Genomic DNA, 26785 nt, shown 5'->3' on the forward strand with positions numbered 1-26785 from the left:
TATTGATTTTAAAAATTATTCAATATTTTGCATTAGTCATCTATTAGCAGAGATCATAGAAAGTGAGAATGTGTATGTACCTTAACTACCAAATTTAATGTGACATTTTGTGCACAAAACAAACAAAAAACAAAAAAAGAGGGCCTGAATATTTTACGAAAAGTGTACCTCGCTAATATCCTTAGTACATTTAGTAAAGAAAAAAAGATTCATTCACAATACTTTCAGAATATACCTATTCTGGTAGATATTTTACAAAACAAGAACTTTTTGTGTAAAACAAGTCATCAAGGACCCACAGTGAAGGTAGATTCCTCGGTTGCTGAAGAGTGAAAGCAAACGGCAGTGAACTGATCTGAACCTCCACAGAACCTCATTAAGCCTCGTTATGATGTGAATCTAGATACATCACGAATATGCCATTCCCACCGAGAGAGATCCACATACACCAAGGTCTGGAATACCATCAGTGGCCAGTTCTATTCCTTAAAATAAGTACCAAAGAGAGATTTCTGAGGAACTTTGATTAAATAGGATTTATACAAAGATAATAACATACATTTTTATAGGTTTTGTCAAAGTCTATCCAAGTTAACACTTTAATCCTTCTTCTGTGCTACTAATGAAACAGCTGCTAATGAAATTCAATGAGAACACTAAACTGGGAGGTGTTGGAACCCCAAAGAAATAATAAAAAGGGATGAAACAAGATTAGAAATATTAGCAGACTGAGATAAAATTAGACTGAATTAACAAATGAAAGTGAACATTGCTGGTGGGCGTGTAAATGGTACAACTTTCCTGGAGGGCAATTTTGCAATATGTATCAAGTGCCTTAAAAATGTTCATGTAGGGGCTTCCCTGGTGGCGCAGTGGTTGAGAATCTGCCTGCTAAAGCCGGGGACACGGGTTCGAGCCCTGGTCTGGGAAGATCCCACATGCCGCGGAGCAACTAGGCCCGTGAGCCACAATTACTGAGCCTGCGCGTCTGGAGCCTGTGCTCCGCAGCAAGAGAGGCCGCGATGGTGAGAGGCCCGCGCACCGCGATGAAGAGTGGCCCCCGCTCGCCGCAACTAGAGAAAGCCCTCATACAGAAACGAAGACCCAACACAGCCAAAAATAAATAAATAAATAAAAACATGTTAATTCATTAAAAAAAAAAAAAAGTTCATGTAAAAAAATGCTCTTATCATTTGAACTATTTTATTGTTTAAAGAAACTAATTAAATTAAAAAAGAAATACATGGCAATGAGAAAAAAATTAAAAAACTGAAAATTATAGAGAAAATAACAGTCATTTATAATCCTCTCCGTCAGCTATAGGATTTTGGTGCATTTTCTTAGTCTTCTTTCTAGCCTTATATATGGATTTTTAACATAATTGGCAACATGGTGCACATGGTGATTTGTAAGTTATTTCTTTTTTAAAATTATTATTTTTTATTTTATTTTTAAAATACATTTTATTTATTTATTTTTGGCTGTGTTGGGTCTTTGTTGCTGTGCGTGGGCTTTCTCTAGTTGCGGCGAGCGGGGGCTACTCTTCGTTGCCGTGCGCAGGCTTCTCATTGCGGTGGCTTCTCTTGTTGTGGAGCACAGGCTCTAGGCGCGTGGGCTTCAGTAGTTGCGGCATGTGGGCTCAGTAGCTGTGGCTCACGGGCTCTAGCGCGCAGGCTCAGTATTTGTGGTGCATGCGCTTAGGTGCTCCACGGCATGTGGGATCTTCCTGGACCAGGGCTCGAACCTGTGTCCCTTGCATTGCCAGGCGGATTCTTAACCACTGCGCCACCAGGGAAGCCCTGTAAGTTATTTCTTTTTCACTTAATATATCATGGCCATTTCTTTATACCCTAATCTGAAATGTATATTAAAATTAAAAAAAGGACTTCCCTGGTGGTGTAGTGGTTAAGAATCCGCCTGCCAATGCAGAGGACACGGGTTCGATCCCTGCTCCGGGAAGATCCCAAATGCCCTGGAGCAACTAAGCCGGCGAGCCACAACTACTGAGCACACATGCCACAACTACTGAAGCCCACACACCTAGAGCCTGTGTCCTGCGAAGAGAAGCCACTGCAATGAGAAGCCTGTGCACTGCAACGAAGAGTAGCCCCTGCTCGCCACAACTAGAGAAAGCCCGTGTGCAGCAACGAAGACCCAACACAGCCAAAAATTAAAAAAAATTAAAAAATAAAAATGAGCTGCATAGTTGCTAGAGATGTTCTCTCATTTTGTCACTCACATTTTAATTTTTGTTTACGGGTGTTTGGAGGTGGGGAGTGTTAAAACAACAACTATTTCATTTGCTGACAATGCTGTGTGCCAGCAACTTTGCTTGGGCTCAGCTGAACGTTCTTTCTGCTAGTCTTGCCTGGGATTACCCATATGATTGCAGTCATTTGGCACGTGGTCTTTCGTCCTCAGGGAGGCTAGCCCAGGCTTGTTCACAGTCCACACCATCATTTTAAGAAGGTAACAATGGCAGCTGCAATGTCTCTTTTTTTTTTTTTAAATAAATTTATTTATTTATTTTTGGCTGTGTTGGGTCTCCGTTGCTGCGCGCGGGCTTTCTCTAGTTGCAGCGAGCGGGGGCTACTCTTCATTGTGGTGCGTGGACTCCTCACTGCGGTGGCTTCTCTTGTTGCGGAGCACGGGCTCTAGGCACGCGGGCTTCAGTAGTCGTGGCACGCGGGCTTCAGTAGTTGTGGCTCGCGGGCTCTAGAGCACAGGCTCAGTAGTTGTGGCGCATGGGCTTAGTTGCTCCGCAGCATGTGGGATCTTCTGGGACCAGGGCTCGAACCCGTGTCCCCCACATTGGCAGGTGGATTCTTAACCACTGCACCACCAGGGAAGCCCCTGCAAGGTCTCTTTTAAGGCTTAGACTCATTAAGTCACATAACATCACTTGTACTGCATTCCATTGGTCAAAGCAAGATTCGGCAGGGGAAATTGACTCTCCCCCTTGATGGGAGAAAAATCAATGTCAAGTTGCAAAGGGGCAAACATACAGGGATGGGAGGAACTGTTTTGGTCATTTTTGCAGAGTCTTCCCTAGAGGCCTGGAGGTTCATCTAGTCCTCTTATTATCCATATGAGAATACTGACCCACACAAAGGTTCAGTCCCTGAGCTGAGAGTAAGTGGTTAGACTGAGCGGAACAGGAACTCAGGTCTGCTGCCTCCTAGTCCAATGTTTTCATTCCTTCAAGGACCTCTTTCACCCACATTCTCTGTCTTCTTTTCTGATTATAGCGTTTTTGAAATTTGGTATTTAAGTTAAATCTAGCTATATTCTAATTACCTAAATTTGGTATTATATACTTTAGAAAGCTTCTCTTACCACCTTAAAACTATGTAAAAGTTCACTTATCTTTTTCTAGATATTTTCTGGTTTAATTTTAATTTATTAATTATTATTATTATTATTTGGCTGAGCTGCGTGGCTTGTTGGATCTTAGTTCCCCAACCAGAGATTGAACCTGGGCCCTTGGCAGTGAAAGCTTGGAGAACCACCACTGGACTGCCAGGGAATTTCCTGAATTTTTAAATATTTAACTTTTTAATGGCTTGAAGAAAGAATCTAATACTTTTGGGGGGCTATCACATTAGTGCCATACTGTTTTTAATTACTGTAGCTCAATGCTGATATGAAATCTGATAGTACCAAGCCCTTTCAGTACTCTTTAAAACAGAAAGGCTACCCTTTTCTTCTTTTTTTAATATTTATTTATTTACTTACTTACTGATTTTGCCTGTACCAGGTCTTAGTTGCGGCATGTGGGATCTTTAGTTGTGGCATGTAGGCTCTTAGCTGTGGCAGGCGGGCTTCTTAGTTGCGGCATGCAAACTCTTAGCTGTGGCATGCATGTGGGATCTAGTTCCCCGACCAGGGATCGAACCTGGGGCCCCTGCACTGGGAGTGCAGAGTCTTGCCCACTGGACCACCAGGGAAGTCCCACAAAAAGGCTATTCTTACCCATTTATTCAAGATGAACTTTAGAATCATTGTCAAATTTTAAGAAAAATCCAACTGTGATTTTGTTGGAAACTGCATTAGACTGATTAGGTTAATGTGGGGAAACTGCCATTTTTACAGTGTTCCGTGTTTCCTTCTAAGGATCTGGCATGTCTCTGCATTTATCCAAGCCTTGTTTTATATCCCTCCAAATTAAAATATCCTTCAACATTTCTGGAAGAAATCCTACTTGGTCATATATGATTGTTCCTTTAATAAACTGCTGGATGTGACATAGCAGTGATTTTTTTTCAGGGTTTCTACATCCATATTCACATGTGAGACTGGTCTATAGTTTTTACTCCGGGCTTTGTAAAATGAGTGGGAGAGGGTTCTCGGTTCCTCCATGCCCTGGAACAGTTTATACTGTATAAAAACGATCTGTTCCTTGCAAGATATTTTTCCTTTTATCTTTAAAAAATGTGGCTAAATATGTTCCTTAAAAGTTTTAAAGAACTCACATGAAAAAGAGTGGGTATGGCTTGTTTTTATGGAACTATTTTGATAACTTTTTCAATTTCTTCCACAATTACTAGATTTTTAAAGTATTTTCCTCCCTCTGGAAAAATTTAGGCAATTTATATTTTTCCACAAAGTTGTCTATTTACTATTTTCAAATTCAATAATCTAAAATTGTATTAAATATTTGCTATAAATCTTAGAATGAATTTATATCATTGGCTGTATCCCCTTCATCGTTTCTAACTTTGTGGCGTTTTCCCCTAGATTTCTTAATTAGATTTGCCAAATCTTTGTCTCTATCAGGAGTCTGTAAACTGTAGCCTGTGTGCCAAATCCTGCCTGGTGCCTCTTTCTGTACATATGTGGTCTAAGAATGGTTTTTACTTTTTTTTTTTGGCCATGCCATGAGGCTTGTGGAATCTTAGTTCCCCAATCAGGGATTGAACCTGGGCCCTCAGCAGTGAGAGCATGGAGTCCTAACCACTGGACCACCAGGGAATTCCTGTTTTTTACATGTTTAAGTGGTTGAAAAAAGGTGAAAAGAATAATTCTCATGACATGAAAAATTTTAGGAAATTCAACTTTCAGTGTCAATAATAAACTTCTATTGGAGTCCAGCCAGGCTCATTCATATGTATACTTTCTATGGTTGCTTTCATGCTACAAGGGCAGTTGAGTAGTTGCAAAAGAGACCATACGTCCTGCAAAGCCCCAAATATTTACTATGTGGCGCTTTACAGAAAAAGTTGGCCAAACCCTGGTCTATAGGACACAAGCTTTGGTGGATATATCTCTGAATCCCCTATTTTATTATGTTATCTTGGTTTCCAGATCCTTATTAATATATTTGATCGAAGTCAGAGTGGTATATTAAAGTTTCCTACAACTATGGAGTTTTTGCCAGTTTCTCCTTGTATACTCAGTCACTTTTGTTTTATAGACACAATCTCTATGTTCCTGAGAGCTAAGGTTGATGATATATTGCAGAAGAGTCTCCTTTACAAAAATAAAATGCCTTCTTTGTTTTACTATATATCGTACCTTGAGCCCTACTGTTTCATATTAACACCCTGATTTACTTGTGATTCCTGACATGTCTTGCCCACTTTGTGTTAAGTGTCACTTTTGTGAACAGAATATACTTGGATTTTAATCTTTTTGACCCATTCTGAAAGATTAATTTAAGAGTTTAGCCCATTTTTATTTACTACTATAGACTCATTTTTATCATCTTCCTATCTTTTGCTCTGTGAACTATTTTTTTTAATGTTTTTTGTTTTTTCCCTAGAATGAAGGAAAGGTTTACAACCAATTTTAAATTTACTAAAGTTACCACCATGTGAATAAGTGTTTTTAATTTTAAAAATATAGAACAGTTCAAAGAAAAAAGTAGCAATCACCCATATTTCCACTTTCAGAATTCATCACTGTTAATTAAGATTTTGGTATTTTTACTTCTAGTGTTATTGTTTTCTATGTATAGATATATTTAAAACATCATATAAGTAAGAATAAATCATGCATAAAATATTAGAACCTCATAGATGAAGACAGAGTCTCCAATCCTCTTTCCGTCACTCCAGGTCTCCAGTATTATGCTACGTATCTATTTTTCTAGTCCTTTTTAGCCACAGAAAATACAGGTATTTCTGGCTATACACAGTCTTCCTACCAAAATTCACTCTTAACAACTTGTGAAAAATTTTACTCAAAACTTGCTATGCAAGTAAAAAATTGACTGTAATGAAATCTCAGGCACAAGGAGCAACAAATTTTAGGCTAAGATTCTCTGACTGTAAGAGGGAGGCCAATGAAGGAAGGTGGACGGAAAACACTTTCGTTTGTCCCTATCGCTCTGCCATCCTGCCTCAGGGATTCAGCCTGAGTTAGTGGTCACTGCTATTGTTTACCCAGAAAATAGTTTCCATAGTTTTTAGAGCTACTGACATTTACATCTTTTTTGTATGTTCTACTAAGTATTTTAGAGGCAAGACACAACAGAATCAAGAGTTGGCAGCTTTCTGCCGTATAATCTGGAAGCTCCATATACTATTTTTTATATTCAGAAAAACAAAACAAAATGAAAACAGTAGTTTTTAAAATGGCAGTGAATGTACCCTAGGGGAAATATAATTCTGGAAAAACACTCAACAGATACATATTTTAGAAGGTAGCAATGGCTCAAAGCAGCAAAAGCAGAGAAGAAAACGGAGACTAGCTTGCAGTGTGATTTTGTTGTATCATGGGATGAGGCCAGTGCTATTTTTGGATGTTCCATGCACTTCAGGATGCGGAATTGAGTCCTGCCCCAAAATACCTCTAGTGAAATATTATACACTATACAACTTGGCAGCTGAATTAAAATTAAAGGTAAAAGGGCTTCCCTGGTGGCACAGTGGTTGAGAGTCTGCCTGCCGATGCAGGGGACACGGGTTCAAGCCCTGGTCTGGGAGGATCCCGCATGCCGCGGGGCAACTGGGCCCGTGGGCCACGACTGCTGAGCCTGCGCGTCTGGAGCCTGTGCTCCGCAACGAGAGGCCGCGATGGTGGGAGGCCCGTGCACCGCGATGAGGAGTGGCCCCCGCTTGCTGCAACTGGAGAGGGCCCTCGCACAGAAACGAAGACACCCAACACAGCCAAAAAATAAATGAATAAATAAATAAATAATAAAAACAAAGGAATTCCTTTAAAAAAAAAATTAAAGGTAAAAATATATAAACAAAAGGTTGACAGAATTCTAGATTACCTAATATGACACGATCAGAAGACTTAAGCATGTATATAGTTTAGTGAAGCCACATTTAATATTAATCTGCCTATAAATCCTAGGTGTAGTGACCTAATTCCTCCCCTCCACAGGGTTAATTAGGAAATTGAGAAAAGTATAATGAGCTGATTGAATTGAAACACATTATCTGCTAAAATGGAGATCACACAATAGAAATACTGGAAACGCCATTTCTTTTCTAATAATAGTACCCATTGTCAGTACAGTCGTATTTGAGATGGCACTCATGATGCTGGGCACGTGCAACCTCCCCATCTACCTTAACAGCCTCTTCTATAGGGTCTGGTTCAGGAAAGCAGGGCTAGGCTGGTCTGTGCCTAGAGGTGGCCCCCAGATAGTTGGCCCCCTGACCAGAAGCCAGCCCAAACACAGGCTGGCCAATAGCTTACAGCAGCTGTAAGCTGCTGCTTTTGTGTGAAAAGCTGTGATGGGCCAGATTCCTTTCTCGGAAATTTAAAACAGAAGAATGGGAGAAAACCTGGCACTTGAAAACAGAAGAGAGTAGCTGAGTCAAAGGAGTGAGTTAGGATTCTGATACCTTAACTACAGACCCTGCTCCTTCTGCAGTCTTGTTTATCCATTGTTTCAGGTTTCCTCCACAATCAGAAATTAATAGTGTTACAGGTTTTTTTCTTAAACAGTGTAGTTTTTTTTTTTTTAAGATTTTTTTTTGATGTGGACCATTTTTTTTTTTTTTAAGTCTTTATTGAATTTGTTACAATATTGCTTCTGTTTTATGTTTTGGTTCCTTGGCCATGAGGCCCGTGGGGTCTCAGCTCCCCGACCAGGGATTGAACTTGCACCCCTAGCATTGGAAGGCAAAATCTCAACCGCTGGACTGCCAGGGAAGTCCCCCTTTTTTTTTTTTTTGGTAATAGGGTTTTAAAGTATTTTTACAAACAAACACATCAGCTTCACAACTCTGTAAAGTTAGATGCGATTAAACTATCCATTTTACAAATGAGAAAGCTGAGGCAGAGTAGGATCAAAATAATTTGAGGTCACATAGCTTCTCAATGGCATAATCATAAGACAGCTGTGTTTTCCCTTAGGCCACTGATTTGTTTGAATGCTACTGTTCTCCTTTACAGTCCTTTCTCCGCAAACATTAGCTACATCAAGAAGAATACTGTAAGGCAGAAAAAAGAGTTTCCCTCTTACCTGTTTGCTGTATGGTTGTTATCGCCTGAGCATTACACTGTAGCTGTAACATGTGTCTCAGCATGGCCACTCCCCAAATATTCCACTCTGGATACAACATAGGAGCCGCTGCTGCTTTCAGCTTAGATGATTTCAGACCTGTTGTGAAGGCCTGTAAACTGACTGCTTCGAGCTGCCTGCACAGTGCAGAAACACTCAGAGCACAGAGGAATTTGTGCACAGGGCTATGGTTTCGGGTATGGGGTAAAAGGCTGAAGACAGCATTATAATTATTTTCATACTTCCCGTTAATATCACACCCAGGAATTGGGGTCTCAACTGTTTTGCCCTTTTTTTTACTCTCCCCTCCCAGGTCATAACTGAGTATTTGCGCCAGATTCTTGCTTTCAGGTAAACAGATATCCCTGTTAGTAATCTCACCACAAAGCTTATTTATGACTTTGCCAGCCTCCTCAAATCTAGCTAAAAGAGTCGACCTCAGGGCAATGTGGCAAAAAACACCCAGTGTGAGAAGCAGCCCCCCTAGAGAACACTCTATACTATGGTAGAGATCCCAGGCCTGCTGCAAACACTCTTGGCTGCAATACTTGGCATAACTGCATCCATCACAGGGAACTGGGGCCAAAGTGTGCTTCAAACATCGGTGACAGTAGAGGTCCGCATTGGTAGCTCTGGTATCCCACTTGCTCTCGAGGCCATGATGCCATGGTGGCATTTCTCCTGGGTTAAGGACACTCACAAAAGCATCCTCTTTCACCAGAAGCTCTCCTGGGAGAATATCTTTTGTGGCAACCAGATAGCGGCCTTTTAAAGGGTCCGTACATAAGCTGACAGATGATGATGTGTTGGAAATTTGTTCATTCTCTTCCCTTAGGTCCATATCCTCAAAGGCTTTGGTTAGAGCTGCTGGGGAGGTTTCTGTGAGATTCCCCTTTTCTTGTACCTTTACTTTCAGACGACAGAGGGTTCTCTGCAGAATCTGAAATTGGGAAGCTGCTAGGGTTGGTTTGGCAGCAAAGTTACTTTCAAGATCACTGATGGTCTGGCTTGCCTCGTGTGGTCTCTCCAGGGTCACCAGACACTCCGCCTTACGCAACAGCAACTTGGGTTGCAATCCCTCTGGATATCCATGCGTCTGTGCTCTGACGATGTCTTTAAGGCATGTCTGCAAACAGAAAGAAAATCCCAAAATGACCCTTGGTCCCTACTCTTAAATGTCCACTTGAAAGTCTTAACAAAAATCTACAAGTTAAGGATTATTAAAAATGGAGCAACTACGATCATGTGCTTATTTCTCTAAATCATATTCTACTGTGATCTTTTAATTGAATGATTAGAAACAGAAGAAGATATTATGTTTAACTGTCATTAAATATTTCTGATTCTAAGGAAAAAAGTCTTACAGATAGAAGAAGCATAGTATGATGATTAAGAGGGCATCCCAGTACGGACTCTGCCTCTTGCTAGCTGTATGACCTTGTGCAAATGAATTAATTTCTCAGTGTCTTAGTTTTCTCATCTGAAAAACAGGGATAATAATACCTCACAGGATAGAAATAAAAATGAAAATAAGGTAATATATCTAAAGTGTTAAAAAGATGCCTGGAACATAGTATGTGCTCAATACATGGGAATCATTATTATAAGAAGTAACAATATAGGGAAGTTATAAAGGGCTAAACGTTTCACAAGGTCTTCCCACTGCTGTCTATAGTAGCCCAGGCCTTTCTTGCTTAGGGCCTGGACTTAGATTCTTGCTCTTCTCTCTTAGTCCAAAGGGCTTAAGTGTGAACTTGCGGTGACTCAAATAGTTCTTAACTCTAGGGTATACTTTAAATTTTTGTAGAATTCCAAAATGGATGTGCCCAAGTGGCATTTTAGAGTTTGTCCTTAGACCTCAATTTGGGGATGAGGAGGAAGCCACTCATCTGAAGTCCCCCCACCCAATAGGCATTTCAGTGCAACTTTTACTTTCCCGCTCAAAATCTATATTGAGGGTGAGACTTATTATTGCAGGGATATTCTTGAACATGCTCATCTACTTATTAAAAATACCACCCTGAACAAGTAAATAGTGTGCAAACACTTGGAACCTGAAGTATTATTAGCAACGTATCTCATAGCTGATCTTGACACTGAGCACTGCTGACCCACTGGATAGAGTCCATGGCCCTGGGGAATGTGCATGTCTCTTTCCTGCCAACCCACACTACCCCATGTAATCACCTGAGACAGGTGAAGTGAATCAGGAGAAAGAACAAGTTCGGGAGGGTATCAATTTGCTTCCAATTCAACCAGTTCCAATTTTAGCTTTCTAATGTAGAAGCAGGCATGAAGGTCTAGTCCTCCAGGGAACCCCCCTGCAGATCCTCTCCAATCACACCAGGCATCCTGATACTCACTTCATACTGACCCAGGTGGAAGAGGGCTGCAGAGCGATTGGCGTAACACAGTGAAATGTCCTCAGAGTTGGGCCTTGAATGCGATACTCCCTGCAGAACAATGCACCGGTTAAAAGTATACATGGAAACTAGCGTCTTTAGAGTTTTGTTTTTTTTTTCCCGATAATAGGGGCTCTGCTACTAAAGACTGTATGAAATTGGGTAAGTTACTGGATCTCTTTGTGCTTCATCTGCTTCATTTTTAACTACCTTAGAGCAGAGGTGTGAAGATCAAGTGAGGAAATAAATAGGTAAAGCACTTTGAAGACAGCAGCTTCAGACTCAGCTTCAGCCACAAACAGTACTAAAGGTAAATGAAAACTGAGGAGCATAATCCGGCACATAACGAAGTGTGAGTGGAACAAATAGAAATTCACAAATGAAGAAACACAAATGATACGTGGGAAACAATTCATATACAGATAGTCAAATACATGAAAATGAAAGCAGAAAAGGGCTACTTTTTTCTACCACCAAATTGGCAAGGATTAATAATAATCATAAAGGTGGGACTTCCCTGGTGGCCCAGTGGTTAAGAATCCGCCTGCCAATGCAGGGGACAAGGGTTCAAGCCCTGGTCCGGGAAGATCCCACATGCCGCGGAGCAACTAAGCCCGTGCGCCACAACTACTGAGCCTGCGCTCTAGAGCCCACACGCCACAACTACTGAAGCCCGCGCGCCTAGAGCCCATGCTCCGCAACAAGAGAAGCCACCGCAGTGAGAAGCCTGGGCACCGCAATGAACAGTAGCCCCCGCTCGCTGCAGCTAGAGAAAGCCCGCGCGCAGCAACGAAGACCCAAACACAGCCAAAAAAAAACTTTTTAAAATAAAAATAAAGGTGGTATCTCCAATCACTGGAGAAAAGATAGGGATTATTCAATAAAAGTATTGGGACAAGTAGCCACTGAGGAAAAATAAAGTTGGTTCTCGATATATGATAATATAACTTTCATTAGGATAAATAACAAATGGATCAAAATCTTAATATAAAAATTGAAACTAAGAGAGCACCAGAAGAAACTATATAAATAATCTAAAGTGATGTTGGAGTCAGAAATACCTTTCTAATTATGACACAAAACCCAGAAGTCATAAAAGGTTAATGAATTTGACCACATAAAAATAAAAAATTTCTTTGTAGCAAAAAACCAATAAAAGCAGTATCAAAAGACAAACGTTGAACCGGAAAAAATATTTGCAACTCCTATTACAGGCAAAGGGCTCATTTCTTTACTTTATGAACAGTTCCTACAGATCAATAAGATGGCAACCAATAATTCAGTAGGAAAATAAGCAAATGATATGAACAATTCTAATGGGAAATATAAATGGCTCTTAAACAAATGAAAAGATGCTCAACCTCATTCATAATCAGCAAAATGCAAATTAAAACTCTACTGAGATGCCATTTTTTACTTATCAGATTCGCAAAGAAGTAAAACTGATAGCATACTGAGTTGGCATAGGAGTGGGATAATGGTCATTCTCATACATTGCTAGTGGGAGTGTAAATTGGTCTCACAATTACGGAGGCAATTTAGCAATATATATCTTTTAATACATATATCTATATCTCCCTTGACCCAGCAATTCCTCTTCTAGGGATTTATCCTACAGATATAACCCTTTATCCTATAGATATGTGCGAAATAACATACATGCAAAGTTTCTCATCACAGAATTGTCTGAAGTAACAAAAGATAGGAAAAAAGGTAAATAGTGATCTAAAGGACTCTAATTAAATAAATTACTATTATATCCATATAACAGAATATAAGTGGAAAAAGCACAGTGCTGAACTGTGTGTATAGAATGTTATTTATATAAAAAGAGTATGTGTGTGCAGGAGTGGGAGATTATTTGTATTTATTTATATACGCTGGAGTACCTCTCGAAAGATAGCTTTAACAGTGCTAGCTTCTGGGGATGGGAAACGAGTGGCTGGGGGACAGAGGAAGTAGACTGCACTCTATACTCTTGCATCTTAAAAATTCTAACTATGTAAACACATTTCCTATTCCAAAATAAAAAGATAAAGTAATGTTAATAATACCAAATAACCAATATTGCTTAGGATATAGAGAAATGAACATTCCCATACTCTGCTAGAAGGGATATAACTAGTTTTTTCCTGGAGAATGATTCAGCAACAAGTGTCAAAGGCCTTAAAAAAAAATACATTCAGTTGACCCAGCAATTGCCCTTCTAGGAATTTATCCTTAGGAAATAGTCAGGTGTGTACAAATATTTACATAGAAAGATGCTCCTTGCAGCTTTATGATACCAAACACTCTGCCAACACTAGGTGTTAAATCAAGTATAGTTCCCTGTAATGGAACACTAAGCCAGCTATAAAAAATCATGTTTTAGTGGAAAATTTAACAACATGAGAAAACGGTCACAATAAATTGCTGAGGGGAAAAAAAGCAGGTTACAAAACAGTAAGTACAGTATTATCGCCATTTTGTACAAGAAAAACATATTTTCAGAGGAAAAAGTGGCTGGCTGGATATAAGCAAAAATGTTAACAGTGCTTATCACTGGTTATGGGATTTTTTCTTACTTTTTATGCTTCTCTATATTTTCCAAGTAAACATATATTACATTTACAATCAGACAAAAACAACAAATATTATTTTAAAAAAGAAAGAAAATAGCAGCTCTATGGAAAACTGCAAAGTACCACAATCAACAAAATACTAGTTTCATGAAACAGGAAGGCTCAATTTTTTTGTCTGATTTCACTTTTTAGTTTACTTATTTTCCTTGAACAGCTTCCCCTGTGATCACATTTATGACACACATGCATACAGTTGAAGAAAGATTAGCTCTGAAAAAGAACTACTATTAAGCCATTTATCAGTGATCATTACATGTAATGGATTTTAGTTCTTCAGCAATCACTAATGCTTACATTATTCAGCATTACAAAGCAGGGTTTTTATCAATTTTAAAAGATGCTGTTGTAGGTCTGATAGTTTTTCGAAAACTAATTCCAAACTTTAAGCATAGGTCTGTTAAAGATGCAAAGTAGGGGGTACACTCTTCAAATTCACACTCATTCTTTCAATATACAGGGTCCACAGACCTGGTTTAAGAGGTTGATATATTCTTGCTTTAAACCCGTATTTATCTCTAAAAAATTATGGAAGGAAATCTCTCAGGGATCTTGTTCCAGTTTCTACTCTGGAAGCAGGACAAGAGCAACAGATTGTTAAAAGCCACTATTCCTCCTTGAAACCTAGTTCATTGATGGTTAGTGTAATAATTTTAAATATTTGTTGACAACCTTCAAAATGCAGTTCAACTGGGCTGTGGCGATTGAGCTTATTTTCCTTCCTAACTTTACCTAAGTCATACTGGCTATAAGCTAACATGGTGGCCAACCAAAATCCAGCTGTTCTCTAAACTGGGACTATCACACCAGCAGCCTCACCAGTTGTTCAGACAAAAAAGGCACACAATTCAGTAAGAGCTGACAGACATGGAGGAGGGAGGCCAAGGCATCCAACAAGACTTGCTACACTGTGTCTGAAGGAATATGAGAATGGAAGTTTCTTGATGGAATTCAGGATGTATAATACAAACTATCCTTTGTTTCAGAATAGGACCAAAAGCTGAGTTGTGTCAGTTTTCTTTTTCAAATCCAATCCAAAATTCATAGGCAAAGCTACTAGTGGCTACACAATTCACAATTCAGCAGTAACGGTTCTATCTTTTGAAGAAATATGCATTGTTAAATTGTTGAGACAGCCCCTCCTGCTGAGCCGGGCCGGGGGTGGGGGGGTGGGGGGGTGGCGCGGTCGTCTTACCTTAGAGTACAGCACTGTGGCTCCCATATAATCCTTCTTCTGAAATTTTTTGTTTCCTTCTTCTCTGTAGAAAAGGGGAGCGTTGGGGTCCTTTCCAACAAGGTAACCTCTAGAAAGCCTTTTTAAAAACATCTCATCCTCCGGTCTTCATGAAGAAAGAACAACCACAACAACAAAAAAGCACAAATTTGTTATTTCTAGGAAAACTCCTAACCATTGCACCTGAAACAGGAGTGACTGCCTACAAAATACTGGGACAAAAGAGGTTGGGTGTGTTATGTAATGTGACTGGGGGGAAAAATCTTTGGTCTCAGAGACATAGGGACTGGAATTTCTATTAGGACAGAATATAAGTTTTTTATTCAGTTACTGGCCAATAAACCATTCCTTGGATAATGCATTACATAGGAGCTTGGGTGTGGAGAACGACAATACACAAGTCTTTGCACCAAGGTATACTCGCCACCTAAACTTTGTTGAAAATACCTGAGTGAATGGCTGACAGAGGGGAGGGAGGGAGAGAAGGGGGAGGGAGAGACAAGAAGTGGGGGGAGGGAAGGCAGAGGGAAGGAGGAGGGGGAGGGAAGGAGGAGGAGGAAGAGGAGGAGGAGAAGGAAGAAGAGGAAGAGATGGGATGAATCATAAAGTAAATGTAGTGAAATGTTAACATTCAGGGAATCTGAAAGAAGGGCATTTCACAACAATTCTTTATCCTATTTTTGCAAGTAAATCTGAAATTATTGCAACCTGCAAAGTTTTTAAAAACAAGTATATGAATTCTCTAATGTATAAATACACAAACATACACCTTTTTTCCAATAAAAAGAAATAGTATAGAATAACCTAGACTACACTCTTTGACTATACAATGCAATGAAGCAAAATATGAATAACATGGGAACTAAAAATTCTCTTAAGCAACTCCTAGGTCAAAGGGGAAATCAAAGACAAAACTGCAGAATGTTTAGAAAAGTGTTTATCAAATGTTTGTTTACAAAGACCCACAATAAGAAATACCTTTCATGGGCTTCCCTGGTGGCGCAGTGGTTAAGAATCCGCCTGCCAATGCAGGGGACATGGGTTCGAGCTCTGGCCCGGGAAGATCCCACATGGAAGATCCCACATGCCACGGAGCAACTAAGCCCGTGAGCCACAACTACTGAAGCCCGCGCACCTAGAGCCTCTGCTCGGCAACAAGAGAAGCCACGGCGATGAGAAACCGGCACGCCACAATGAAGAGTAGCCCCGGCTCGCAGCAAATAGAGAAAGCCCGAGTGCAGCAACAAAGATCCAGTGCAGCCAAAAATAAAAGATTAAAAACAAAAAACCCAAAAAGGCAGTAATGGAACAACAACAACAACAAAAAAGAAATACCTTTCACATTGTGATTCAGTAAGCTGCATCTGTGTATGTATATATGGAAATTTCACAAAACACTATTGATCTTTAAGTTAATATCAAATATGATTTTATTAATATTTAAACACAATACAGAAAAAAATCTCAAAATAAATAACACAAAAAGAAAAACAAGTAAAGATTTTATTTAATTCAGAAGGTGTGCTTGCCTGTTCAAAATTTATTCCAGTCCAGAAAATATGAGGACAATACCCCATGAATATCTGGTACACCATAGATCCTATTCTTTGTTCTGTTTGTCTTTATGTTGTTTTAAATTAGGTTAAACCTGAAAACCCTATTCAAACAAAGAAGTTGTGATGAACAGTAATAATAGCAAAATTCTTCTTGCCTAACAATGTATATTCTTTAATCTTAATCCAAAATGATGACAAACTCAGTTTTTTTTTTTTTTTTTTTGAATGTTCTTTATTTATTTATTTTTGGTTGTGTTGGGTCTTCGTTTCTGTGCGAGGGCTTTCTCTAGTTGCGGCGAGCGGGGGTCACTCTTCATCGCGGTGCGCGGGCCTCTCACCGTCGCGGCCTCTCCCGTTGCGGAGCACAGGCTCCAGACGCGCAGGCTCAGTAGGTGTGGCTCACGGGCCTAGTTGCTCCGCAGACGCGCAGGCTCAGTAGGTGTGGCTCACGGGCCTAGTTGCTCCGCGGCATGTGGGATCTTCCCAGACCAGGGCTCGAACCCGTGTCCCCTGCATTGGCAGGTGGATTCTCAACCACTGCGCCACCGGGGAAGCCCCTAAGTCAATGTTTTTGTAATTGTTCTTCAGTGTAATTAAGAACTAAGCTGCAATAATTCATTCTTCTTGCACCAGGTTTAACTCAGTAATTAATTGAAAGTTTTGAAAAGCTTTCTTTTTTTAATATTTCAAATTTTCTTCTGGAATGTTATGATAAAAAATTTGTGGAAGTGAGATGGAACAATTTTCTAATTAATTTTTTTATTGTGCTAAAATATTTAAAAACTTGTCATTTTAACTAAAGTATATAGTTCAGTGGCATTAAGTACATTCACAATATTGTGCGATTGTCACCGCTATCCATTTCCAGAAATTTTTCACCAGCCCAAACTAGAACTCTGCACTCATTAAATGATAACTCTTCATTCCTCCCTCTCCTCAGCCCCTGATAACCTCTATTTCACTTTCTGTTTCTATGAATTTGTCTACTCTAGGTACTTCATGTAAGTGGAATGGTAAAGTATTCATCCTTTTATGTCTGGCTTGTTTCACTTAACATAATGTTTCCTAGGTTCATTCCTTTTTATAGCTGAGTAATAGTCCATTATATGTATATATCACAGTTTATCCATTCATCTGTTAATGGACATTTGGGCTATTTTCACTCTTGGCTATTATGAATACTGCTCTGAACACTGGTGTGCAAATAAATCTGTTCAAGTCCCGTTTTCAATTCTTTTGGGTATAAACCCAGAAGTAAGATTGCTGGATTATATAGTAATTCTATTTTTTTTTTTAAATTGGTGCCTTACTTGTCTTTTTAAATAATTAATTAATTAATTAATTAAATTTTTGGCAGCACTGGGTCTTCGTTGCTGCGTGCGGGCTTTCTCTGGTTGTAGCGAGCAGGGGCTACTCTTCGTTCCAGTGTGCGGGCTTCTCATTGCGGTGGCTTCTCTTGTTGCGGAGCACAGGCTTTAGGCTCGCAGGCTTCAGTAGTTGCAGCACGCAGGCTCAGTAGTTGTGGCTCACGGGCTCTAGAGCTCAGGCTCAGTAGTTGTGGCACACAGGCTTAGTTGCTCCGCAGCACGTGGGATCTTCCTGGACCAGGGCTCGAACCTGTGTCCCCTGCCTTGGCAGATGGCTTCTCAACCACTGCGCCACCAGGGAAGTCCCAGTAATTCTATTTCTAATTATTTGAAGAATTGCCATACTGTTTTTCATAGTGGCTATACCATTTTACATTCCCACCAACAGTGCACAAGGGCTCCAATTTCTCCACATCCTCACCAACACTTGTTATTTTCTGTTTTATTTTTTTGGATAGTAGCCATCTAATGAGTATGAGGATAATAAGGTATCTTGTTGTAGTCTGATTTGCATCTCCCTAATGATTAGTGATGTTAAGAGCATCTTTTCATATGCTTATTTCATGTGCTTATCTTCTTGGAAGAAATATCTATGCAAGTCCTTTGCCCATTTTTAAAAAAAATTTACTTATTTATTTTGGGCTGTGTTGGGTCTTTGTTGCTGCCCATGGGCTTTCTCTAGTTGCGGTGAGTGGGGCTCTTTGCCTATTTTTAAACTGGGTTTTTTGTTGTTGTCATTGAGTCTTAGGAGTTCTTTATATGGTCTGGATATTAATCCTTTAGCAGATGTATGATTTGCAATATTTTCTCCCATTCTGTGGGTTGCCCATTTAACTCTGTTGATAGTCACTTGATGCACTAAATATTTTACTTTTCATGAAGTCTGATTTGCCTATTTTTTTCTTTTGTTGCCTGTGCCTTTGGTGTCATAGCCAAGAAAAAGATGCCAAATCCAATGTCATAAGCTTTTGGCTTATGTTTTCTTCTAAGAGTTTTATGGTTTTAGCTCTTAAGTTTAGGTCTTTGAGTTATTTTGAGTTAGCTTTTGCATATGGTGTAAGGTAAAGGTCCAACTTCATTCTTTGGCATGTAGAGTCTAACTAGGAAGCAGATAGAAAGAACCAAATTCCTTCTTCTAGCCGTGCCTTCTCTTTCTAGAGCCCTAGAGAGGTAAAGCCTCTTATAAGGTCAATTGGGAAAGCAGAAAGTCCCAGCCCCAGCCGAGAATACAGAAGATCACAGCTGAGAAACTGTAGCTTAATAACTTGCACACATTCACACATACACATTTTTTTTCCTGAAAGTAAGTGCACTCATCATGGAAGTTCACCTCTAAATATTTCAGCATGCCTCTGCTAAGAAAAAGGACATTCTCCTATATCTTGATATCACAATATCATTATCATGCCTAAAAAATTAACACTAGGGACTTCCCTGGTGGCACAGTGGTTAAGAATCCGCCTGCCAATGCAGGGGACACGGGTTCGATCCCTGGTCCAGGAAGATCCCACATGCAGCGAAGCAACTAAGCCTGTGCGCCACAACTACTGAGCCTGAGCTCTAGAGCCCGCGAGCCACAACTACTGAGCCCACGTGCCAAAACTACTGGAGCCCGCGCGCCTAAAGCCCGAGCTCCGTAACAAGAGAAACCACTGCAGTGAGAAGCCCGAGCACTGCAACAAAGAGTAGCCCCCGCTCGATGCAACTAGAGAAAGCCCACATGCAGCAACAAAGACCCGATGCAACCAAATAAATAAATTAAATTAAATTTTAAAAAACCCCACTAATTCAAATATCATTTAAAATTTCTCCATTATTCCTAAAATGTCTTTTCTTTCTTTTTCTTACCCCAACCTGATGCCGGATCAAGGTTCTAACGTACTGCATTTAGTTATTTCTCATTAGTTTCTTTTGAGACAGTCCCATAATTTTTTTGTTTTTCATGATTAAGTTTTTTTGAAGACTCAAGGCCAGGAAAACGTTACACATTCTGGTATTGTCTCATTGTTTCCTCATGATTAGATTCAGATCGAACAATTTTTGTCAAGAATATTAGTCCATCGCTAAATCTTGTATACTTCTTGTTGTTTCAAACCAGGAGACACATGTCAGGCAGTCCCATCACTACTGGTGATGTTGTTTGGTCACTTGGTTAAAGTGGTGACTGTTGGATTTCTCTAATATAAAGATAACTTTCCCCTTGTAATAAGTAACATTAATAAGTAATCTATGGGGCCATACTTTGAGACCATGTGAATAACCTGTTTCCCAGTGATCTTTCTTCTAATGTTTTGAGCATCCATTGACGATTATTGCCAGAATCACTTATTACACTGGGAGTTACAAAATGGTGATTTTCTAATTCTATCATTATTTCTAAACTTATTAATTAGCATTTTTCTGTAAAGACAAATGTTTCCCCCTTTTCTCCTTTTACTTATTTATGTATTTATTTGAGTATCACCATGGACTTAAAAAAATTCATTCTTATAAACCATTACCATCATTATACTTTTTGATGCTCATATTGTCCTAAATTTGGCCGATGGAAACCTCTTCAGACTGGCTCCTATGTTCTTTTTTTACTTAAATCCGTTAGTCTTTGAGCATTTCCTTGATTTCTGGCAAAACAAAGTATTCCATTTGAATCAGTGTAAAATCAAAACAAATAGGAAGGCAGTGAGTGCGGATACTGAGTCTGTTACGGATTCCCTAGGACACTGTAGATTATCAATGCGAGAGGTCCACTTGTCTCAAAAGGTCTTTGATATGGACAAAACGCATCTAATCTGGGAAAACATTCCTCAAAGACTGTAAGTGGCAAGAAAGAAGAGTGTATGCCTGGCTTTAAGCTTTAAAGGCCCAATTCATACTTTCATTTACTGGGCAAACATATGGAGATTAGAAATTTAAATCTTTTTTGGTCATTTTAGATTGAATAGTTTTACAAACAGCTCTTTGGAACTAACTTGTTAAGTAGAGAAGTTTGGGGATGAAGTAGTGAGAGATATACAGAACAAATAAAAATAGAGGCAATTATTAACTTCAGGGAAAACAAGAGTTGTACAAGAAAGGAAATGTAATTCAAAGTATACTTTGTGGTTCATATGATATTTACATAGACATAATGATATACATGTTGAAAACTGGTTTAACCAGTATCATATTCTACTGGTTATATATTATAAATTATAATATAGTTATGATGATAGAATGAGGGAAAAACAAAGTATATACATGTGAGTTGGGGGTAAGAGAGCTACATTTGGCAACTAAAACTAAAAATTCAAAAATAGCAATATTAGCATACTGTTTAGTAACATGAAATTAAATGCTGGAAGAAACAGAATGATTTTAAGTATCAGTCTTTGCAGAATAGAAATGGGGAAGAGTAAGTGAGAGTTGCTGTTTTTCTTTATATGTTTTGAAGTACTATTTGACTTCTTACACTATATGCATATTATTCTGATAAAAAATAAACTAAAAAAGGAAACTATTTCCATGTAATAAGGTACCAGGTCTAGGGATTTCCCTGGTGGTCCAGTGGGTAAGACTCTGTGTTCCCAATACAGGGGGGCCCGGGTTCGATCCCTGGTCAGGGAACTAGATCCCACATGCATGACGGAACTAAGAGTTCGCATGCTACAACTAAGACCCAGTGCAGCCAAAATAAATAAATAAATAAACAATATATAAATAAATATTAAAAAAAAATAAGGTACCAGGTCTACATAGTTTTACAGGATTTTTCTACCAGCTTTAAAGAATCAAATAATCCCTACATTATATAAATTATTTCAGAGCATAGAGAAATATGGGAAGCTCTCCAATTCATGCTATGAGGCTATCATAACCCTGATACCAAGAGGTGATGAATAGAGCACACACAAAAAAATATATAGTCTAATACCATTTAAGAACATAGATATAAAAATCCTAAAAATAACCTCAGCAAATTGAATCTAGCCCTGTGTTAAAAAAAATATTATATGATAACCAGAGTTATTCTCCAAAACAGTTCAACTTCAGTAAATCTACTGATGTCAATTCTGCCTTCACAGATTAAAGTGGAATAAGAAAAGGATCATTCCTCCCAAAATATATCCAAAAAAAGGACTGATAAAATTCAACACTTATTTATGATACAACATAGCGCAACTTCCTTAAACTGATAAAGGGTATATACTATAAACCTATAGCAATGTCCTAAATGCCTGTTACTATTCAACATTGCATCAGAGGTCTAACTAATGCTATAATTAAAAAGTAGAGCTTCCCTGGTGGCGCAGTGGTTGAGAATCTGCCTGCCAATGCAGGGGACACGGGTTCGAGCTCTGGTCTGGGAAGATCCCACATGCCGCGGAGCAACTAGGCCCGTGAGCCACAATTACTGAGCCTGCGCATCTGGAGCCTGTGCTCCGCAACAAGAGAGGACGCGATAGTGAGAGGCCCGCGCACCGTGATGAAGAGTGGCCCCCACTTGCCGCAACTAGAGAAAGCCCTCGTACAGAAACGAAGACCTAACACAGCCATAAATAAATAAATAAATAAATAAAATTTAAAAAAAAATAAAAATGGATACCATTTTGCTAAACTGTGATTCAAAGCCAATGTTCCCGATCATCAAATCGACTACAAATATTTATCTGTAAAAACCATTCTTAGCTGATGGCCACACAAAAACAGGCAGTGGGATGGATTTACCCTGTGGGTTGTTGTTTGCTGACATCTGTTTAAAATATAATCAGATCGTATCACTCTTATCTCAAAACCCTGTGAATTAGTTTTCTATTGTTGTGTAACAACTACCACATATTCAGCAGGTTAAAACAATACCCATTTATTATCCTCAGTTCTGTAGATCAGAAGTCCAGGTGGGCTTGCCTGGTCTCTCTGCTTAGGGTCTCACAAGGCTGAAATCAAGGTGACCTCTTATAGAGAGGATCTGGGAAAGAATCTATATCTAAACTCATTCAGGATGTTGAGTTTAGAACTGACGGAAGCCAGTTCCTTGCAATTGTAGGTCTGAGGTCCCCATTTCCTTGCTGGCTGTTAGCCAGGAAGCACTCTCTGCTTTTAAAGGTCTGGTCTGATTGGGTTACACCCACCCAGTAATTATCTCTCAAAGTCAGGGGGCTTGGGGCTTTCATTACATCAGCCCAATCCCTTCCCAGCAGTGCTTAGGTTAATGTTAGATTGAGTAACCAGGGGACCAGGATTGAGTAACCAGGGGACCAGAATGCTGGCGTGGTGGCGGCGGGGGGCATCTCTAGAATTCTGCCTACTATACCCTGCAATAACTTGCTACTCAGGGTAAAAAGATAAGGCACTAAGAAAGGGTCAACTCGATTTGTGCCACCTGCTCTTCCCCAACTCCCATGCATGTCCCATTACCTCTCTGATGGTATTTCCTACCACTCTCCCTCTGGCTTACTCTGTTCATCCACCACTAGCTGTTCATCCAGCTTGCTGTTGCTTAAACATGCCAGACACACTCCCACCTTAGGATCTCTGCCTGGAATGCTCTTCTCTCAGATATTTACTCAGTTAACTCCTGTATCTCCAAGACTTTGCTCCACTTTCACTCTTTCAATGAGGCATATCTGACTATACTACTTAATACTACAATCTGTACTCTCGCTCCCGGCACTGCCTATTTCCCCTACCCTGTTCAATTTTTCCTTTTTGTCTACTCTACTGTATTTATCACCTTTAACATACTATATATTTTATTTATTTATGATGTTTATTGGCTGTGCCTCCTTGCTAGAATTAAGCTCCTCAAAGGTAAGGATCTTTGTCTATTTTTTTTAAATGATGTATTTTTTGTTTACTAAGCACTGAGCACAGTGGCTGGCACAAAACAGATGTTCAATAAAAATTCACTGAATGAAGTTTGGGAAACTCCTGCTTCAGTTTTTTATTTACTTATTTTTTATTTTTTTGGCCACGCCGCGGCATGCAGGATCTTGGTTCCCCGACCAGGGATGGATGCCGTGCCCCCCGTAGTGGAAGCACAGAGTCTTAACCCCCGGACCACCAGGGAAGTCCCCTGTTTCAGTTTTTTATATACGTATGTGTGTACTAGGTTGTGATGTAAAATATATTTCTTATTGAAGAGTGTAGTCAAGAGTGTTTGAAAACTACTGGGGTTAGACTGTATGACCTCTATCGTTCCTTCCAAATATGAGCATTCATGAATTTCTATGTGCAGCTAGTAAATCTCCACTATATCCTTTGGGATACAGCAAGGTGCAGAGCCTAGTGACGACAGCAAGGCACTGATTACTGAAACATAATATTGACACCGAGAAAGCTAAATAGCATCCCTACCTGTTGTATAATAGTAGGTTAGAAAGAACTGTGTAAACAGCAAGAACTGTTGAATGCCCCAAAATATAAAAATCTAAACGTAACTCTTCCATCAAAAAGAGATGTAATTTGATGGGCTTCCCTGGTGGCATAGTAGTTAAGAATCCGTCTGCCGGGCTTCCCTGGTGGCGCAGTGGTTGGGAGTCCGCCTGCCAATGCAGGGGACACGGGTTCGTGCCCCGGTCCGGGAGGATCCCGCATGCCGCGGAGCAACTAGACCCGTGAGCCACAACTACTGAGCCTGCGCGTCTGGAGCCTGTGCTCCGCAACGGGAGGGGCCGCGATAGTGAGAGGCCCGCGCACCGCGATGAAGAGTGGCCCCCGCTTGCCGCAACTGGAGAAAGCCCTTGCACAGAAACGAAGACCCAACACAGCCAAAAATAAATAAATAAATAAATTTATAAAAAAAAAAAAAAAAAAAAAAAAAGAATCCGTCTGCCAACACGGGGGACACGGGTTTGAGCCCTGGTCTGGGAAGATCCCACATGCCACAGAGCAGCTAAGCCTGTGCACCACAACTACTGAGTCTGCACTCTAGAGCCCGCGTGCCACAACTACTGAGCCCGTGTGCTGCAACTACTGAAGCCTGCGCGCCTAGAGCCTGTGCTCCACAACAGGAGGAGCCACTGCAATGAGAAGCCCGCGCACTGCAAGGAAGAGTAACCCCCACTCAACGCAACTAAAGAAAGCCCAGGCGCAGCAACGAAGACCCAAAAATAAATAAATACATAAATTTATAAAAAAAAAAAAAAGATATAATTTGAGAGCAAATCACAAAAGACAACGTTTTCCGCATCAAAATTTCCCTGGTTAAAGCTTCCATTCACTTACTGAAGAAGCGAAGATGAGTGAAGAAAGAGATCACTTAGAGTCTCTGCTGTAGAAATTGTAACCTGAATGGACTTGGGGAGCAAAGACCACTTCTGAAGTATGTATGATTTCCACTCATCCACGGGCAGATCCATGCTACTTTAAATCTAAAAAATGAATAAGAAAATAAGGAATTCGGATTTCTACAAATGCACAATTCTAGAAAGTCCAGATTTCATTCAAGCATGCATGAAGCAACAAAGTCAATTCTTGTGGTCTCTTCCTATAGTTGTTTACATGCTGAGGAAGCATCTATTGTTTCTCACCCCAATTCACTCAACATCCCTTCATTCAGAAATATTTATTGAAAGCTTACTTTGTTCCAGGCATCATACTAGGTACTGGTTATACAATGATGAGTCAGAACTCTTACCCAGTTCAGCTTTTTCTTTTCAATCCCCAGGTCACTCCTTTAGTTCAAGCCCGCAACATTTCCTGTCCGGCATTCTTTCTGGAGTGTCATAACTAGTCTACACGCCCTCAGACCCCCCATTTCCCCATTCCAAATTTAGTCCATCCTCCACATTGAGACAGATGTCAGTACTCTGCCTTAAATTCATCAATGCTCCTCCTAGCATTTAGGGAAGCCCAGTACAAACCCTTCATTATTTAACTCTTGGCTTACTTTCTAATGCTCAAGTCTCACTTCCTCCTCTGTACCCTACTATCCTAGCTACTCAAAGCTATCCCCAGCTTGCCAGGCTATTCATCTCCCTAGGTTTTACAAAGACTATTCATTGGCCCTACCCTCACTTGGAGTCCACCTGGCAAATTTCCAAACATTCTTCAAGACCCAGTTCTAATGGTATCTCCTCCGGGAAGCCTTCCCTGATTTTTCCACCTGTGATAGCAGCACACTTTGTGTCTCTCCTGGGGCCCAAACCACGTCTACCTTGAGTTAGTGCTCCTCACAGCAGAAACTCCCTCGACAGACTGTGCTCTCCTCTGAGGGTAGGGACCAGGTCTTATTTACCTTGAGAGAGCCCCACTGTGCCAAGCTCAGGGTCTGGAACCTGCGGGAGTTCAACTCTGGGTTGCTGAAGGAAGCAAGTCAATGCTTTGACTACATCTAGTAGCAGAGTTACTATGGCAACAGCTCTACCACTCCTCTGGGCTACCAGTCAGTGTCTGCCCACCAAAGGCCGAGTGGGGTACGTTTCCGAGAGTCAGCTCGGAAAGCTGCCGGAACTCGTCCTCTCCGCGCCCTTCGCTGCGTCCGCGTCACGCTTCGCGTATCACGCTTCGCGCGCTCCGCGGTTCCGCGCCCCGCCCCCTGTCCCCGCAATCCAGCGACTAGGCCCTGGACCTGGGCTCCGGTGAGTCACGTGGGCCACCCGCCGCGCCTCGGCCAATGAAGTGGCTGCTCGGCTCCTAATCCCGCCCCCGTGCCGTGCGCACGTCGGGAGGCCGTCCCGGTGCACGCAGGTCCTGGGGCCAATCGCTTTGGAGCGCGCGGGTTCCCTGGAGTAAAGCCAGGGCTGCAGGGGAGTCGGAGAGCTGGAGTTGTGGCGGCGGAACCATGGTGGGCCACCTGAGCGAGGGGGCCATTGCGGTGAGGAGACGCCTGCGAGCCGGGCGCGGGCCGGTGTGGCTGTGGGCCCTGGGGCTGTGCGGGGTGGAGAAGGGGGAGAGAACACGGGAGGAGGAGACATAGGGGGCCGGGGAGGAACCGCCGGGTGACTCCCTAGAATCATCACTCCTCAAGGCATTTTTCCCATCGTCTTTTAAACACGCTCATGTTTTTCCTGCTTAAGGAAATGAAACAAAATAAACTGTTGATTTTCGCCCATCTCTCTCCCGCAGCCACTCTCTTTCTCCTCCCCTTCCCCCATCCGCAGCCTAACTTTCCTAGAGTTGTCAGTTTTCAGTTCTTTCTTTTTCTCGCCTCCCATTAACCCTTCAACA

The 26785-nt window shown here is 40.8% G+C and overlaps 2 protein-coding genes across 8 annotated transcripts in view; one reads left to right on the top strand and one right to left on the bottom strand.

Annotated features, from left to right (window-relative positions):
• Nucleotides 1-26107, bottom strand: part of SMYD4 (SET and MYND domain containing 4) — a 42053-nt gene extending 15946 nt beyond the window's left edge. For all 7 annotated transcript variants that reach the window (XM_059906743.1, XM_059906742.1, XM_059906745.1 and 4 more), the window contains exons 1-5: nucleotides 25854-26107; nucleotides 24842-24987; nucleotides 14677-14821; nucleotides 10825-10914; nucleotides 8423-9587 (exon numbers count right to left, since the gene is read on the bottom strand). In XM_059906743.1, coding sequence (XP_059762726.1) covers nucleotides 8423-9587; nucleotides 10825-10914; nucleotides 14677-14821; nucleotides 24842-24975 — 1534 coding nt within the window. In that variant the 5' untranslated portion in view covers nucleotides 24976-24987; nucleotides 25854-26107. The remainder of the gene's footprint in view (nucleotides 1-8422; nucleotides 9588-10824; nucleotides 10915-14676; nucleotides 14822-24841; nucleotides 24988-25853) is intronic.
• A 176-nt stretch (nucleotides 26108-26283) lies between these two features.
• RPA1 (replication protein A1) overlaps nucleotides 26284-26785 on the top strand; it is a 53205-nt gene continuing 52703 nt past the window's right edge. The window contains exon 1 of the mRNA XM_059907754.1: nucleotides 26284-26432. Within this exon, the coding sequence (XP_059763737.1) occupies nucleotides 26400-26432 (33 nt within the window). The 5' untranslated portion in view covers nucleotides 26284-26399. The remainder of the gene's footprint in view (nucleotides 26433-26785) is intronic.

Source organism: Balaenoptera ricei, chromosome 20 (assembly GCF_028023285.1).
Source record: "Balaenoptera ricei isolate mBalRic1 chromosome 20, mBalRic1.hap2, whole genome shotgun sequence".
Classification (NCBI taxonomy): domain Eukaryota; kingdom Metazoa; phylum Chordata; class Mammalia; order Artiodactyla; family Balaenopteridae; genus Balaenoptera; species Balaenoptera ricei.